The following is a 17,183-nucleotide window of genomic DNA, read 5'->3' as shown; positions in this document are numbered from 1 at the left end:
GACGTGAAACAGGAAGAAGACACCAAACACAAAAACATAAACAATGACGTCACATAAAAGCGCTGTATAAAAGCAATTACAGGAAGTCAGCAGTTCTGTCAGCAGCTTCTCACGTCGTCAAAGCCTTTCGATCTTCAAGCTCCTCCTCCGTCCTCCTGCCTGTGGCCTCCATTAAAGGAGAGCTCACTTTATTTTCTGCTGCCTAGACTCCCCGCTCCTCATCTCTGGTGGGAGGCCAAGCTGTGAGGAGGTGGTGAGGCCTGAACCAGAAAGTGATCGTTCAGGTCAAACACGCAGAGGCAGGAAGTGCTGCTGAAGGAAAGATCGGACTCTTGTCGTTAGTCGGTCCTGCCTCGAAGCCTCGAGCATCTCCATCATCATCTCAGAGTTGTAGACATGGCTCTGGTGAGGAGGGCTACAGATCACACCTGAGTCACACATTCTTCCACGATGTTGGAGAACTCGAGCATGAGCCGGAAACCCAGAAAACCTGTGTTGATCCCGATCTGCTCCAGTCAGTGACAGGATATTTAGAATATTCTGCTTTTAAATTTTATATATATATATGAGAGAGAGGCTGGGTGTCACTCCTCGACTTTCAGAGATTTTTACTAAAAACAGCTGCAGACATTCATACTGACACATTTATGATTGTGTGTCTGACTCCGTGTTGATCAGTTTTAGGACTTAAGTGCTTCATAATTACATGTTTTAAATATATAATTAGAGGAGAGAGGCCACGGCCAGGTGAGCGCAGGTGAAGTGACGCAGGTCTGTCTGAATAAAGACACGCAGCTGAAAAACAAACCCATTGCTTCTTTATTAGTCATTTTACAGTAGTCACTCATACGTAGCTGCCTTGAGTTGGTCTTTTGTGTCTATTTACCGTTTGTTCCAACATCTTCCTCTTTTTTTTTTTCCTTTTGTTTTTTAAACATCAACACAATGGAAGAGTCATGGACAAAGTATAAAAAGAACCCAACAGAGGGAAAACAGGATAAAAATGCCCCTTTTCACAACAAAAACTACATTTGGCAAAAGGTGGGGATGAAGATGATGATCCAGTGCATCTTTAAAAAGAAAAAAAGAAAAAAGAAAAAGATATCAAACACCACATGATTCAGTTTTTACTAAGATCCCGAGGAGAGCGCAGGTGTCCGACTGGAAAACAGTTTTCATTACTTAGCAATTATCGTCCAATCACATTTGACCTCCTCATTTGTTGCTAGCTGAAGCGGCAGAGAGCACACCACCCCCACGGAAAAACAAACAAACAAACAAAAGAAAACAACAACTCAACAAATAGAAAAAAATAAGAGATTTTAAAAAATGACCCATTCACATGCTGACAGTTGATCTGATGCGTTTATGGCACAACAAGGCGTCACAGGCGATTTCAAATTTACCCATAATACTTTTATTTCACAGCCGGTAGCAGCCCAAAGTCAATGCACTGCTGCAGGAAACACTGCGATACCTCGGCTGCAGCGCTGCAATATTCACTCATACCAACTAACAGAAGGTGCTGACGCTGCATTTTTTCCCTAAGAATTGAACATGGGCAACGGTTAACATATTTAAAACAAACAGCAGAAAATGACTAGTAGCAGACAGTAAACAGTTATGATCATGTCCCCAGAAGTATGTGAACACTTTATTCTAAACCAACAAGCTAACACCAATTAGCTTGAAAATGTAATCATGTAAAAAAACAAAAAACAAAACCTAAACTTGTAGACCTGTTTAATTTTTTCCTCCATGTTTATTTTTCTGACCAAGTTCTGAATCAATGTTAGCTAAACCTCTGGGTTTTTAGGTCGTCTGAGCTAGCCTAAAGAATGTAGCCGTTTTCCCGCTCATTTTCTTTTTTTAAACTTTAACAGTATCAGGTGTTCTTAGCCAGCCAACCATAAACCTCTACAGCGTTAGCAGTTACCTTCAGCTAGCCTGATAAATCCGACCCTTTTCCTGCTTATTTTGGAATTTTCCTGACAAGTTTCAAAGCTAAAATTAAACAGAATTAGCTTGTTAGCTTATTGATAAATAAAAATCTCCCTTAAAAAGTATGTTTTTTTTAAGTTTATACTGTAATAATTTAGCTAGCTAAAACTAATTCTGTTATCTTTAGCGGTTATAAATTAACTTGACAAATTATTTCCCGCCCTCAGTTTTTAATATTCCTGTCTAGATTCTCATGTAAGTACCAACATTATATTATTAGCTATTTTGCTCCATGCAATTTACTCAATAATTCTTTAGTTTTTATTTTTATCCTTAAAGAGCTAGTGTTAGCGTGTTAGCTGACTAACAACAATAAATCCCTAAATTAAAAAGGGTATTGTCGCTAATGTGTGGCTAGCTAGAGGACGTTTCCACTAATTTGACGTTGTTGTCCACTAGTTTGAATAGTTTGAGTGATATTTGAGCAGCGGAGGTAAAGCAGCACTGACTGCAGCTAACCAACTTGCCAGCTGGTTCAAGGCAATCCATTTACTCTAGTCTACCCTGAAAAGTAAGTTTTAGTCATTAAAACCGCTGTGATTTGATCGACCATTTGATGTGTCGCAGACGTGTACACCTTAAAATACAAACATTATAAAATAAAAAAAAACATTTTTAACACCACCCTCCACCCAGAGGAAACTCAGGCAGTTCACATACATTAAGAAAAATAAACCCAACATTTACAGCTGAGTATCTGGACGTGATTTATGAAACATCTGTGCGACTTTATAATTGAAATTCCCTGCTTTTATCCATGGAAACACGGGAAAAACAAACAAACAAAAACCTTTGAGTCAAATACAACTGAATGCTTTTTCATAACTGACGCCCACAAGAAACAACCGAAGCCCATTTAAGCCAAGAAAACAAACGCTTCATGAATGAAACAACTTAAGACCCAAAGTCATCAACTTGATTTTCTCAGTCGCAACTACAGAGTGACTAAAATTAAGAAATAACCTGAGACGAGTCAAGAACACGACAAGAAACAAGATCAACTGATGGCAGATCACAAGAAAAATTAGGGATATGATAAAATAAGTCTATGCTAAATTAAGATTCTTAAAACAAAAGCATCTCTCACTCACACACACACACACACACACACGATTTATAAAACAAGTCCAGACGTGCTTCTGCGAACTCGATTTTGGACTGTTCATCCATGTTTTTCTTTCCTGGCAGAAATAGGTTTCTTCAGCAAACAGATTCGTATTTCTCAAAGTAATCTGAACGATGCAACGACAGGAAGCTGATCAAATGGAGCGCGAGCAGCCAAAAACAGGAATGTCTCCGATCGGAGCAGATGGAAGCGCTGCTGTGGCACAAAATAAATAGAAAACAGAAAATCAAAGACAACAAATACTCCTGAGAAAACTGATGATTGATCAGAGGAAGCTGATCGAAGGTGATGGACACAGGGTGTAAAATCAAAGGGGGATGATTGAGGCTCAGTTTCAAACAGCGTGACCAGTCTGATCACGCTCAGAGGGAGGAACACCTGAACAACCCACACATGGCCAAAGCTCACCTGCGATACAGGAAGACTCCTTTAATAGTACCACACGTGAAGTTTGCAGCCTCGCTGGGCACGAACACCGGAAGCGTGGGGAGACCACTAGCCTTGCTCCGCCTCCCACCAGTCTCAGCGACTGATCGAGCGGGCGGAGCTACAGAGAGGTTTTTAAATCAGCACTGATCCCTGCTTCACCTTCAAAACTCATTTCCACCACGTTCTTCCACACGTTGACCTAAGATGAGTCTTGGAGCGGAACATCAAATATTAGGAGCTGAAGGACGGCCCCCTGTGGACCGCGTCAGTACGTTTAAAGCAGCTAAGACACGGCTGTCCTCATGTCGTCAGCTGACGGAGGTCGCCTGCGCGCTAAGGAAAGCCACGCCTCCGTTTTGACTGCAGAAGATTTCGTCACGGTTTAGGAACTTGGAGGACCTGCTGGGGCGTAACAGGAAGATGGCGCCAATTTTCGGCGGGTGGTGGGACTCTGACAGCACGATCTTAGTCTGAAATCGAGTCAGTCGGGCGGTGCGGACGCTTCCACAGCCTGCTCAGACTGCAGGTGAAACTGAGCCAGCGAACACGGACGTCGGCTCCATCGTGGTGTTTGTAGTACATTCATCATGGTCTCGTTAAAAGAAAACTGTGCCGCCTGAAGCTGCAGAGCAGCAGAAATCAGTGTTACGAAAACGACACTCGAGGTTCGCCTACGTGAACGACCCAATACGAGCGTCAGCAGGAATCCATCCCTCGCCATTTTCCCTCTGGTTCCTTCCCGATGTCGGTCGGTCACGGTGACATCGTGGACGGTGTGTTGGACCAAACCAAACTAGTGACAAACTCTTTCTGATCTTTTGGGCAATTAATCGATTCATACGCACTCGGCTGTTTGTATTTACAGGGGAGTCATCGGTGAGGTCAGAGGTCAAATAGAAGAAACGAAACTAAATCAGCGATGACCTGCTGTGAGCGTGTTTAAGTCTTTACTCAAATCACGGCAAACTTGGAGAGAGAAACCACAAGAGGTGCCAGAAACAGTCGATTGATGGTTTCTGCCCGAGTTTGAGTCGCTCAGCAGCGAGCGGCTGAAACGTGACGAGTTCAGTGAAGGTCAGTCTGAATGAACTTTGACGGTCGATGGATTTGTGGCGTGTGCAGAGGACATGAAAAGTGTAGTGTGAGGTCAGTGACGCTTCAGGCGGGAAACGAGAAAATAAAGGCGGACGATGCTGTGAGACAGGAAGCAGAGGGAAAGCTTGACCTGCACAGACGGAGCGCGGCGCGTTCGCTCGACGAGTTCGCTCGACGAGTTCGCTCGACGAGCAGCTGACCGGCGTGATGATCGGTCGCAGGGTGGAAGGACGGAAAGGAAGGAGATGGGGGAGTTTAAGGAGGTGTGGGATGATGGTTCAAAGGTCAGGGGTCATTTACAGTAACCTACAGATATATACACACACCCAAATTATACAGAGAACAAATATATACATGCTCAGGGTTTCTATTTAACTATAACCAACAACTTTTTCCCAAAATACGTCCCTCCTCCTCTTCCAGTGTCAGGAGCGACTCCTCCTCCTCCTCACCTGTCTGTAGTGTAACGAGGAGCGAGGCTCACGGGCCACCTGAACGCGAGTGTCACATGACATGAAGGCGGACTTTAGCTGTTCTTTAGCAGCGTTCTGTCTTCAGGAGGACAGGAGGAGGAGGCGGCAGGCGTGGAGGAGGATGTAGCGGCGACACTGGCGGTGGTGGTAGCAGAGGAAGAAGACGAGGAGGAGGAGGAGGTGGCATTGGAGGGGAAGGAGAGCAGCTGTCCGGTCTCAGAGGAGAGGAGCGAGCAGGAGCGCAGGTCGACCGTCTGCAGGGAGGTGCAGCGGCGCAGCAGCGGGATGGACTGCTCCGTCACCTTAACACAACCTAGAAAACACACAGACAGGTGAGGCGGAGCAGCGGCACAGGCGGAGCAGCGGCACAGGCGGAGCAGCACAACGGCGAGGCTTTTACCTGCCAGGTTGATGTGGGTGAGGCTCTCTCTCAGGGGGGAGATGTGGGAGGTGAGCGTGTGCACCGTCTGGTCGGTGATGTTCCCGCAGTGGCTCAGGTCCAACTTGGCCAGGTGAGGAACGTAGCGCATCAGTAGGCGGGACGACGCGTCCGTCAGGTCCAAACCCGCCAAACGCAGCTCTGTCACATTCTGGAAACGCCCCGCTCTGGTTTCCCCGTGGGCTGCAGGCCCAATCAGAGCAGAGAATCAAACACGTGATAACCTCAGAGCCTTTGTGCAGGCGGAGGTGTTCCGACGTGGGTGCCTCACCTGTCCTGGTGTCAGGTGGGGGCGCCAGCAGCTCTCTCAGGTGAGAGTCTTTGAGGTCCTCAACTCTGCTGAGGTCCAGCAGCTTCAGGCAGGGGCACACGGCCTGACACAGAGCGGAGACCGCCGCCCACGGGCAGCCCGACACATTCAGCTCCAGCAGACCTGGGCGGGACAGAAGACACAGGTGAGCCTCGCAGGTGAGAGGTGGAGCCACTCGCCGCCTCACAGGAAGGAGGGAAACGGCTCCAGTTTCAAGAGTATCATGTGACCTGGTTTGGCCAATAAACCAGGTGAAAAAATGAAACCACGGCAACTTATAACAGGGTGTGGGCAGGTGAGCTACACCTGTGCGAGGCCTTGAAAACAAGCCTTCGGCTCTATTTGCCGACCCACAGCTGAGCGGATGAATACGAAGGTGATTCGGTCAGATGGTCAGATCAAGTTCCCCTCGCGCTTCGGTCTTCGTGAGTGGGGGTAGTGTGCGTGTGCAGCGGGTGGAGGTGCACCGTCACCTTGCAGGCGGTTGATGAGCCACATCAGCTGTTTCTTGGAGATGTTGGTGTAGCCCAGGTTGAGGGAGACGGGCTGCCGGCGGATGATGCCGCTCAGCATGGGGGGGGTGATGGAGCGCTGCCGGCTCAGGTCGATCTGAGTCCACAGCCTCTTGTCGCAGCACCTGGGGGGGGGGAGAGACCGCAGCGTTAGTCGCAGGGCTGACGACCGCGGGGGCTACACTGAAGGAAAGTCAGGAAACTCGTCCCCGCACCGCAACCTTCCACGCCACTCGAGATACGGCGGTATATGCCGACCTAACGTGTAGTTACCCGCGAGGCTCGCGTCAGGTTAGGTTGCAGCGTGGGATTAACACTCCGTTTATGGCGTGAGCTACGGCGCAGAAGCACACGTCTACAGCGAGACGCATCGACCTGGAAAACCAACCCAGACAGGATGAACTCGGACGTACCGTCGTTCTCCAGCTCTGATCGAAGCGAGTCCACGTAAAAGTGCAACTGTAGCCCCCCTACTCGAGTACTGGGGCTGGTATCTCACTGATTTCTAGGATCGATTCAATTTAATTCGAATCTGGGAAATTTTGCCTCAGACAGTCAGAAATATTATAATTCAGATCAGGACATTTACATATTTTTGTATCTATGAAAAGGAAGCTGACACTTTCCAGACTTTATCAGAGGTGTGAGCGTCACAGCAGAGGCCTTTGTGTCAAAGCAGCTGAAGATAAAACAGAAAAACATGAAGGAGATTCTGGATTTTATAAAATATTCTGCAGTCGATCAAAAACAAAAGAAAACCATTAATCAGCACATGAACATCACCTCTGACGTTACAGCGGTTTTATTACAGACACATTTTGTATAATTTTAAAAAGTTTAAATTTGTTCAGTATTTAACGGCAGAAATGAGGTTTTCTTTATGGAAGTAAGTAAAAGGAAAAAACAGCGTCCGACAGCCTGTAAACAACTTAGACTTGTGCGTAACAAGCAAGCGAATAATGAAGAAAACAGAGATTTAGAGAGAGAGAGAGAGAGAGAGAGCTGTGCATGAAGTGTGATTTTATTGGTGGAAGCGAAACAGCAAAAGTCAGAGTGAATTCATGACGATGTTCATGTGAAGCTAGTTTGGATCTTCTTTTGCTGGTTCAGTCAATATTGTTTGGAGAGATAAACTAACAGCTTCAGAATCAGCACAAAGACGTGAACACAAAGCTCGACCCGCCGAAACATCAGAATCAGCGAGCTGTCGGCGTTCAGCCCCGACCGTGTCCGTGCCGTCGGTGAGAAAGTCACATCTCACTGATCCTGATGCGTCGGCGGGTCGAGCTTTGTGTTCACGTCTCTGTGCAGAATCCTGTTCCTGCTCTCAGTTACTGTTTTAAATGTTTGGTGCTTGTTGAAACTGAGATTCTGGCGTTTAGGGCAAAAATAAATTAATATAAAAAAATCAATTCAGGATTTGAATGAATCGATTTCACGTTATCAAAGCTAGAATCGATTTTAATCGATGAATCGATCATTAAAACCCGCCCCTATCGAGTACCACCTAATGTGTGTGGCTGTCGTCATAGCAACCGAGGGTCCCATGACATCGTGAGTATGCGACACGAAGGAGGTCGAGGCGCCGACATACCTCCTGCTGGGTCTGCGGCTCACACGCTGTCGTTTTGGCAGTTTTGTGATGTTTGATCATTTAAACGTCGGACGCGTTTATTTTGTTTTTATTACTTTGACTCTTTGAGGAGAAGCCTCATGATTATTAAAACCAGCCAATAATAAAGTTTTAAACCAATCAGCAGAAGGGGCGTGCTCGGCTCTGATGGGCCAGCGTACGAGACCCCGCCCCCTCGCACCCATGACCTCACAGCGACTGACCAGCGGCTCCAGGTGCGGCAGACCCTCATGCAGACGCAGAGCTCTCTGTGACTCAGGAAGGTGAAGACTCGCAGCCACACGTCCCGTGTCATGATGTGGGCGGTGCCAGAGTCCAGCGGCAGGCAGCTGGGCTCGGGGCACGCCGGCGGGGGACGCACCAGGTGCCTCTCCATCTGCACGGGGCGGGGAGGCGAGGGTACGGCCGGCGGGCTGCGCTTCATCATCTGAGAGCGAGGGCCGAGGCGGGACGGCTGCGAGCAGGGGGACGCCGCCATGGCTGACATCATGAGTCCGCTGGCCCCGCCCCCCCCGCCGTTGGAGGTGGGGATTGAGGAGGAGGAGGAGCTGTTTCTAGACGTCTGGTTCTTGTTGTTTCGGATCTTGTTGCCACGGTTGCCGCTACCTTTGGTCCCCCCCGCTCCACCGTGTCTGTGATTGGTCAGAGCTCCGCTGGCGTTCTCCTTCTCCCCGCCCCCTCCTCCCCCCGTGCCTCCACGTGTCCGTCCGTTGCGCGCCTCCTGCCCGTTGCTGCGCTGCTTCCCTGTGAAGCCGTCGTGCTGCGAGGATGGAGCCATCTGACTGGAGGACAGCGGCGAGGGCGGGGGCAGGGAGGCGGAGTTTTTCCTGGTCCTGTCCAAAGTGGGCGTGTCGTCATCCTCTCCATCCATCAGCCCGCCTTTGCGTCCCCTCTGAGACAGCCCCGCCTCCCCTCTCCGACGGGACTTGTCTCCCCCCGCCGGCTCGTCCTCCCGCTCGTCCTCCTCGCCCCTCCCTCCCTCGCCCTCCGACTCCTCGCTGGCACTGAAGCCGAGCTCGGCCAGACGCCGCTCCCTCTCCCTTCTCTCCCGCTCCGCCCGACTGCCGCTGCTGTTGCTGTAGACGACGGGAGGGGGCGGGGCCGGCGAGGACGAGGACGGGGAAGACACTCTCCCCTGCTCCCCCCTCAGGGAGTCGTCGGAGTCGGACTCGGAGTCGGACTCTGAGCTGGAGGACGAGGACGAGGAGGAGGAGGGCCGGCGCTCCAGCATGCACATCCTCTTGAATCGTTCCAGTTTCTCTCTGTGATGGGAACGCTGGTCGGCGCTCGACGTCCCGCCCACACCGCCGCCTCCTCCGGGCTGCGAGGAAGATGAGGTGGAGGAACCCTGCCCCCCTGAGGCTCCGCCCCCAGAGGAGGAGGGGCCATTGGACTCCGCCGCCTCCTGTTTGGGTTTCTGATGAGAGAAAAGACGACGCGTCAGAGAAAGCGGGCGGTAACCGAGGACATCACGTGGTTAGCGGCGTCTTACCTTCTTCAGGCGCTTCTCGTGGCCTCCTTTCATCTGAGGAACAAACAGGAAGCAGATCGATTACATCATTAGTGTCATTAACAGCAGATTGGAGAGGCAGCTGTGCTCTGGCTCCGCCTCCAGTCTTAAATCTGAGCACGTTAAACGCCTCAGATCAATAATCTATAATCAACTCGTTCAATCTCAGGTCACCTTCTTCTTGGGCCCGCTGTCCGCAGGCAGCTCCTTCTCCTTCTTCCTCTTGTGCCCGCCCTCCTCTGAGGTGGGTGGGGCTTTCTTTTTAGGAGGCGGGTCATCGGTGAGCTTCCACCGGCCCACCTCGCCATTATCCAGCCTGCGTTTGCCCGAGCCGTCCGCCTGGTCCTGCGCACAAACAGAAGCAGGGTTCAGCCTATCCGAGCGCACCGCTGCCCCGAACCCGTCCCCTGTACTGGTCCCACTCTCACCTTACTGGTTTTGCCCTCCTTGTGGCACTTCGGACACTCCCAGCAGTTCGGGATCTCGTCGTTGATGATTCCTTCAGCTTTGCCCATCTGAGGACAAAAGGCAGCACACATCAGCACATCTGGAAACATCAGGACGAGCAGCGAGTGGCTGCAGAGGAGGAGATGCTAGCAGCTCCACACGACTGCGGGTCATGCGATGGAGCCGCCGCGAGGAAATATCCTCAGTTTGTTACAGCGACTAATTTTCACCACGTCAGCCGACTCAGACAGCTCAGGTCTGTTTTCTTCTCCCAGTTCCAGATCACAGCTACGGTGGCTGCTGCTGGACAAACTTGGCTCTCACAGATTATTTATCATTTAAGGAGTTTTTGGAGTTACGCTGTTACAGGCACATTTATGAGCGCCACGTTACTCACGTCCTGATCGAGCCCGGGAACGTTAGCTTGCTATTTGAATGTATTTAACCTGATCATGTGACCAGCGTGCAGCTGCTGGACACTTACAAGGTTACGCAGATTAAACGTTGCTGAGTCACTGCTGCTTTCAGTGGACTCGCTCTGAGTCAGGAAGTGACAGCAGCTCACTGAGGGGGAGCGCCTCTGTTTGGTTTGTTCGTGTGGATTAATGCTGCCGCGCACAGATGAAAGGCCATCAATCTGAGGCCTGCACAGCAGCCACAGAGGGCGAGCCGAGTGAAACCAGAAGATAAAATGAGGAGCGATCGATTGCAGGTTTTTGTTTTCAGGACAGTAAGAAGCCAGAATGAAGCCCCGTGTCTGCACGCCAGCAGCATGCTGGGTGTCTGCACGCCAGCAGCATGCTGGGTGTCTGCACGCTGACGTGCAGCCCGAGTCCCAAACATCTGGATCCGAGTGCGTCTCTGTGTCGAGCACAGATCTCCGTCCTCGTTCACAGCTCAGAGCTCTGCTGCATCGACCCAGTTTTTCCTCAGCATCATTAAACTTTCATTCACAGGAAACAAACCGGCATTTCAAAATAAAAGCCCTTTCCAGGCAAACTGACCTTGAGGCAGCTGGGGTGGATGATCTCGTTGCAGATGGTGCACTCCATCAGCGAGAGGCTGAACTTCTCGTCCTCTGAGTCCACCGTGTCCTCCTTCCCCGCCTCTCCACACGCAAAGCACACGGCTGTGTGAGGCAACACCGGCTACAGGCAGGTGAGACAGACGGGTGAGACAGACGGGTGAGACGTGCACAGGGGGGTAAAAACAGAAACGTGCTGACAGTTAAAGACGTGGATGCAGATGTTGTGGGAGGCGAGTACCTGAATGAACCACACAAAGCTGAAACCTTTAGAGCGCTAACGTCTGCTCCTGCTTCCTAATCTGAACATCTCTCAGAGAAACATCTGGATCTCAGAGCAGGTCGATCAGGCCCACAGGTGAGGGGCCGACTCCTTCCTGTGACCCTCCTGACCTGCTCAGGGCTCAGTCGGGATCTGATTGATCGAGTTCTTCTCCTGCACATCCTGCAGGTGGGCCGTCCCCCTCGGGGCGTTCGTCTGGCCGCTCTGGCCTCCAACACTGTGCGGTTATTGATCCGAGAATCGTGGAGCTCTGCTGTGTTTGGGTCTGTAGCCTGTTTTCAGTGACCCTTGGCTGCATCGCATTTTGCTTTTTTAAAAACATGATCATGCAAACTTTTAAAGTCGAGCAGGTCACCAAAAGGTCAACAGCACAGACGCATGATTTTATTTTTGTGTTTCATGTACTCAGAAACGACAGATGTTTTTTGTGTGATGGTCAGAAACACCAGGAGAACGATTCACACATCGAACCCACTGAGGGTGGTCGACCCCCCAACACCCGCTCAGACCCAAACGGCTCGTGATGACTTAAAGAGGCGATGAGCTGCAGGTCGCCAGGTCACTGCTCGACCTCAGTGAGGCAGCAGCACTCAGAACACCTGCAGCTGCTGCTCATGCTCTCAGCAGACACCAGGGGGCGTCGCTGCTCCTGCTGAGGGAGCATCTTCCTAACCTGCACCCCCCTCCTCCTCCTCCACACAAAGCTCCAACAACAGATAAATAAATCTCCATCGATGTGAGCCGTAGACCGTCTCACTGTGTGTGTGTGTTTTAAGCATCTCTGTGAAATGGCAATGGATCAAAGCCAACTCGCTCTCACTCACAGTGCCAGCAACCATCACTGGTTGCCACGGAAACCCAGCATCATCGCCCGCTGGGCTCTTGGCTGATGCCATTTGAAGAATCGACACACAGAAAGAAGAATACAGCACATCTTCAGCACGCACACCTGTGCACGGGTCGCGTTCTCGCCGTCAGGGACAGCAGCAGGTGTAATGGAGGACCGCGTTGACATGGAAACCTGTTTAACCGTTACTCAGGCTGCACATCTGAGCATAAATAAGTGGACGGGCTCCTGCAGCGTGGTTTTCATGAGCTGAATGTTTCTGGATGATGCAGCGCTGCTGAGACTGAACATGCATGCACACTGCAGCTAACACGCCTCCGTGGTCTGCTCGGTCACATGCTTCTGACAAACCGCTGAGCTGGGTCTGACTCCAGCTGAAGGCTTCAGAGGTCAAAGGGCATAATATTCATCAATCATTGCTTCTTATCAGTCGAAGCCACAGTGGTACCTGAGCGTACAGAGCCTGAGGTCCGACCGCGCAGACGTACCTGCAGACGAACTGAACCTGATCTGACAGTCTGTGGGAGGGGCTTTCTCGCTGGCCGGTGTGCCAGCGGTGGCGAGGACCGCTGAGCGAGCCCTGCGAGATTTGACGTGTCTCCTGCTGGTTTGCGTAGGTCACGTGTTACTGACATGTTTGGGCTAAAAGCACAGGTCACCCTTCAGTCTGCGAGCCGCACACGTTCCTGCTTTCTCGGCTGATGGTTGCTGGACGCAGCGAACATCAGCCAACGGTGACGTGTGTGACAGAAGCACGTCCACTTCACTGTGACTATTACACAAACACTGTCAGGGTTAAACAGGAGCTCTGTGTAAGAGCTTTCCGAGGGATGCAGGTCAGACAAAGAAGACTGATTCTGAACCGAATCATGCAAAGCTGCTGTGTCTAACAATGAGGATCTGTAATGTATTTTAAGGCCAGTGTGGTTCATGTTTAGGTCTCGGCTGTCGTGTCGTGTGTGCGTCTCACCGCCGTGCACTGTCGCAGGAGGCAGGACTGCTTCATGCGACCGGGCCCGCCAAACTTCTTCATGTCCTTGCAGAAGTGACACTCGCCGCACTCCGTCCTCATGCAGGCCTGGCAGCGCCGGCACCGCGTCCGCCTGCGCCTCGCCCCCCCGCCGGCCCCCCCGCCCAGCGCCTTACTGCCCGACATCACCGAACAAGTCAGCTGGAAGCAGAGAGAGCGAGAGGACAGAGATATGAGCATGTGGAACAGCAGCAGACGATCCCTGTGGAGGTAGAAACGTTTACAGCATGTAGATCAACGCCTCACAACACCTGTTTCTAACTCACCTGTTTCAGTCCTATTAAGGCTAAAAGTTTGCATTATTAGGGGCGTTTATCACACCAATAATGTGCTGATCAAACATCTGGACTCATCGAGACGCTTTTTAAAACCCAACAAACACTTTGTTTTATTCCTGAAACGTTACAGATGGACTGAAGTTGTCGTACATGTTAAAGAAGTTTAAACAGCTGGAACAGAATGTGCGTCTCACAAAACGAAAATTAAATCAGCAGAAACTCGTCTGAGGTTCAACAAAAGGAAAAACATTTTTCATATCATAAGGATCCAGAAAGTCATGAAATTAACTGGTGATTTGAATACGACTGGTTTAAAACACCCTCTGAGTTTACAGTGTTTGAATGTTTATTAGTTTCTGGATGTTTCTGCCCGTGTTCTCTGTCAGGATGACCTCACGCTGCAGGTGCGGGCTCTGACGAGGCCCATCCAGGTGTGCGTTCCCTGGACTGGCAGTGTCTCAGGCTGGAAATGAGCTCAACCCAGGACAGCACTTCCACCATGCCCGTCAGGTTACGGAGCCAATTTAACGCAGTTTACACCTGATGAACACGCCTCCCTCCCTAGGCTGTAAACATCTGGAAGTCTCAGGCTATGGTCTCTTCATCCTCGACTTCAAACTGTTCAGTTTGTTGGTAAAAACTATAAAACTTTCTGGAGTCAGAGTTCAAAGTTCACTGCGGCGAGACCAAGAACACGCTCCTCACAACGACTCTAATCAGACACTAGAATCCCCCTCAAAGCTGATCGTGAGCGGCCTCGGTAGAGCAGTGAAAGCACTCGACAAAACCCGTTTTATATAAATCTGCTGCACCTGCTTTCCCATCAGGCAAAGGTGAGCTGCTGTGCACTCACCTGCAGACACTTTGTTTTGTTCCAGTGAGACAAGAACTTCCTGGAGTTTGAGGGGGAGAGTGTGAAGCCGCATCAGTGCAGGTTTACAGTTGCATAAATCCAACAGGGACACAGTGTTATTCCAAAAAAGTCCTCTGCAGAGCAGCCACATGCTTAAAGATTCTGCATTATTATTTAAACCTGTTAGGTGGAACATACTGAAATCACTAACAGACCGGATTGCTTCATTATCTGGTCCAAATCCAGGTGTTTTTAAATGCAGGTGTTTTGGTTGTACGGGCTGCTGAGCATGCTCTGAACCTTCACTCTGTTTCTTTCACGTTACTTATAATATTTAGTGTATTTTCTGGGTATTCTTGCGGCTGCTGTAGTCTCACAGTGCCTGTCAGTAATCAAGGGAATAATATTCCTGACATTAGAGAATGAAAACGGAGAGGGTGAAGCAATCCTGCTTCCTGTGTGAAGCTAACATCCCAGGATCGTTTTCACCAGCTTCCTCCTTCCAGGCCAGCACGAGCCCACAGAAACACCTGTATGAGAACATCACCTGAAACGCGATTTTATAGTTAAACATGTGACGGAAACAGAGGCTGGCTGTAGCTAACAGCAGCTAACAGCAATAATAATGAAGATGCGCATCTGGCACCGTTTGGAGACTAACCGCTAACAGCTAGCAGCTATCCCGTCACAGTCACCTACAGCCAGCCTGGGCATACCTGCCCCGACCACACACCTGTACACACCGTCTGCCCTGTTAATTATCTAATATCACATGTAGGAGGGCAGCCCCCCTTCCCTTCCCCAGCCTCTCCTAAAACATTAACGTTAGGCGTGCTAACACGCTAGCACGCTAGCAGCCCGTCCGCCCCCTGCAGCAGCTTCCTCTTTCACGCTGTCCCCGCTCCGCAGCTAGCTGCCGGGCAGGTGTAGGTGAACAAACCCGACCCTCACGAACCCTTCCCCGCTCACCTCTCTGAATCAGCTCGCATGCTCCTGGGTCGCTCATTAGAATCGGTATCCGCCAACAATCAGCCCACGTTAGCCCGTGCTGAGCGCAGCTAGCCGTCCGCTTCCTTGTTTCTTCGCCCGCCGCTGCTTCATGCGCATGCCATCCCGCTGGCTGCCGCTGGCTCCGGTTCTCCGGGCTGGCCTGCCTGAAGGACCGCGGTGGTCTAACTGTGTCGGTAGAGAACGGATGGATATCGGTGAGGCGGAGGGCGCAGTCGTGCCCATTCACTCCTCTCTCTGTCCGCCTCTCTCTCTGCACTCGGTCCGCCTCGCTCTCCCCCCGCAGCGCGTTCCGCGTGCTCCGCGGCTCTTCCTCCCGAGGGGCTCCAAAATACACACAACGGCCCGTTCTCGCCGCAGCGCGGCGCTTTCAACGCGTTCCCGGTGATACTCCTCCGCACGAACTAGGCCCGTTCGCCGTCGTAGGCTGGAAAAGCAGCGCCGCGCGCGGCTATTGTTCTGCGACTCTATTGTGTGGCGCGAGGCTGCGGTGCTGCGCGTGATTCGGTTCAGTGTCGTGAATCGGCCGGTGGCTCGCGGCACGTTTAACCCCGCATTGATGACATCATGCAGGTGACCGCAGAGCTCGCGCGCTGCTTCAGCCTCGGACAGAGACGGAAAATAAAATAAATAAATAAATAAATAAACCGCTAAATAAAATATAGGCACAAACGATATGCACGCTCCGCCTCTCCGTGTCACGTCACAGTGCGGAAGGCATTGTGGGACTTGTAGTTGTCCCGCTTCTCCACAAAAAAGCGTTGAGCTAAAATGTTTTTTAGCCCACACAAGACATTTGAAATATAATAGAATATAGAGATCAGTAGAATCCGGAAGAAAATGAAATTAAAGGTAAAAAAAAAAAAAGATTTAAAAAATGCAGCAAACACATGCACATACACGGTGCAATAAAAATGAAATCAATCAACGACTAAAACATGCTGGTGAATAATTTTACAGCTCATAAAAACCGAGATTTTTATTTTTATAAAGAAACACAGCAGCGCTGATTCCTGAGTTCACCGCAGGGTTTATTCACAATATGTCTTATAAATATTTTATTCCATAAAACACGTTTTTGTTTCATTCCAGCTTTACATTAGATTTGATTTACTGTGTCATTTCTCCCAGTGCATGTCTTCTGTTTTTATTATTTACTGATATAATTTTACATTTGACTTTGGTCGCTGTCTGTATGAACAAAGTCATGTGATGTGTGATGTGTGGAGTACTGTTCTCCTCTGTAAACGTGAGTGACTTTCCTCTGTGGGTTCAGACACTTGGGTATAAGCATTTCCTCAGAGGGCACAGTGGCTCTGCTGAAAGTGGATCTTTGATCTCAGCTCAAACCTGAAGGTTCACGTCTGTAACGACGAGCTCTGCCGACGGTGTTCTGACTGAGTGACGGCCAGCTGGATGTTTCCTGCCATAAAAACGGGATTTACGCTGATGTTTGCTGAAGCTGACCCGACTGCGTTTATTTGGTCTCGAGTTTGTAGAAGTCTGGGGGGGATAATAGTAAAGCATAACTCACGGATGCTGAGACTCCTCGCTGTGATAACTGCAGACTACACTGAATCAGTACACTGCTGTTTTTTATTTGCAGTGTTTTTAGTCTACCTGCGCTTTCTTGGTCACATCCACCTGGATCCAAACTGTCAGCAAAAACCAGTCTTCACAGCAGAAGGTTAAAGGTCAATGTTTACCCTGTGCTGCCATATAGACCCCACCTGTACTTACAGGCAGACAGTTATGGGACTCTGATTTAATACGAGAAGACTGCACGAAAAACAAGTTTTATTTTTGTAAAGCTGAATTTCTGCAGACTGCAGCAGAGGTGAGCGCAGCCGGCATGAGCCTCATGGACTCACCTGAGGCTGATTCT

At 50.2% G+C, this 17,183-nt stretch overlaps 1 protein-coding gene across 1 annotated transcript; it reads right to left on the bottom strand.

Annotated features, from left to right (window-relative positions):
• Positions 1-812: 812 nt before the first annotated feature.
• Positions 813-15,904, bottom strand: fbxl19 (F-box and leucine rich repeat protein 19). The gene is made up of 11 exons (XM_006805256.3): positions 15,260-15,904; positions 13,100-13,300; positions 10,980-11,123; positions 9,957-10,043; positions 9,703-9,873; positions 9,511-9,543; positions 8,222-9,435; positions 6,347-6,510; positions 5,835-5,996; positions 5,525-5,746; positions 813-5,437 (listed from the first exon to the last, which is right to left on the bottom strand). The coding sequence occupies exons 2-11, from the start codon at positions 13,283-13,285 to the stop codon at positions 5,178-5,180; spliced, it is 2,643 nt and encodes an 880-aa protein (XP_006805319.1). The 5' UTR covers positions 13,286-13,300; positions 15,260-15,904; the 3' UTR covers positions 813-5,177.
• Positions 15,905-17,183: the final 1,279 nt, after the last annotated feature.

This window comes from Neolamprologus brichardi, chromosome 4 (genome assembly GCF_056152115.1).
Source record: "Neolamprologus brichardi isolate AB-2024 chromosome 4, ASM5615211v1, whole genome shotgun sequence".
NCBI classification, from domain to species: Eukaryota; Metazoa; Chordata; class Actinopteri; order Cichliformes; family Cichlidae; genus Neolamprologus; species Neolamprologus brichardi.
This window is presented reverse-complemented; position numbering and strand designations above follow the sequence as displayed.

What these genes read in the sequence shown, in the direction of transcription:
- fbxl19 (XM_006805256.3), bottom strand. Translation starts at nt 13,285, where the DNA reads ATGTCGGGCAGTAAGGCGCTGGGCGGGGGGGCCGGCGGGGGGGCGAGG. An exon ending in ACGAGAAGCGCCTGAAGAAG is followed by an intron (nt 9,436 to 9,510) that starts GTAAGACGCCGC and finishes TTCTCTCATCAG; the next exon opens with AAACCCAAACAGGAGGCGGC. An exon ending in CACCCACATCAACCTGGCAG is followed by an intron (nt 5,438 to 5,524) that starts GTAAAAGCCTCG and finishes TGTGTTTTCTAG; the next exon opens with GTTGTGTTAAGGTGACGGAG.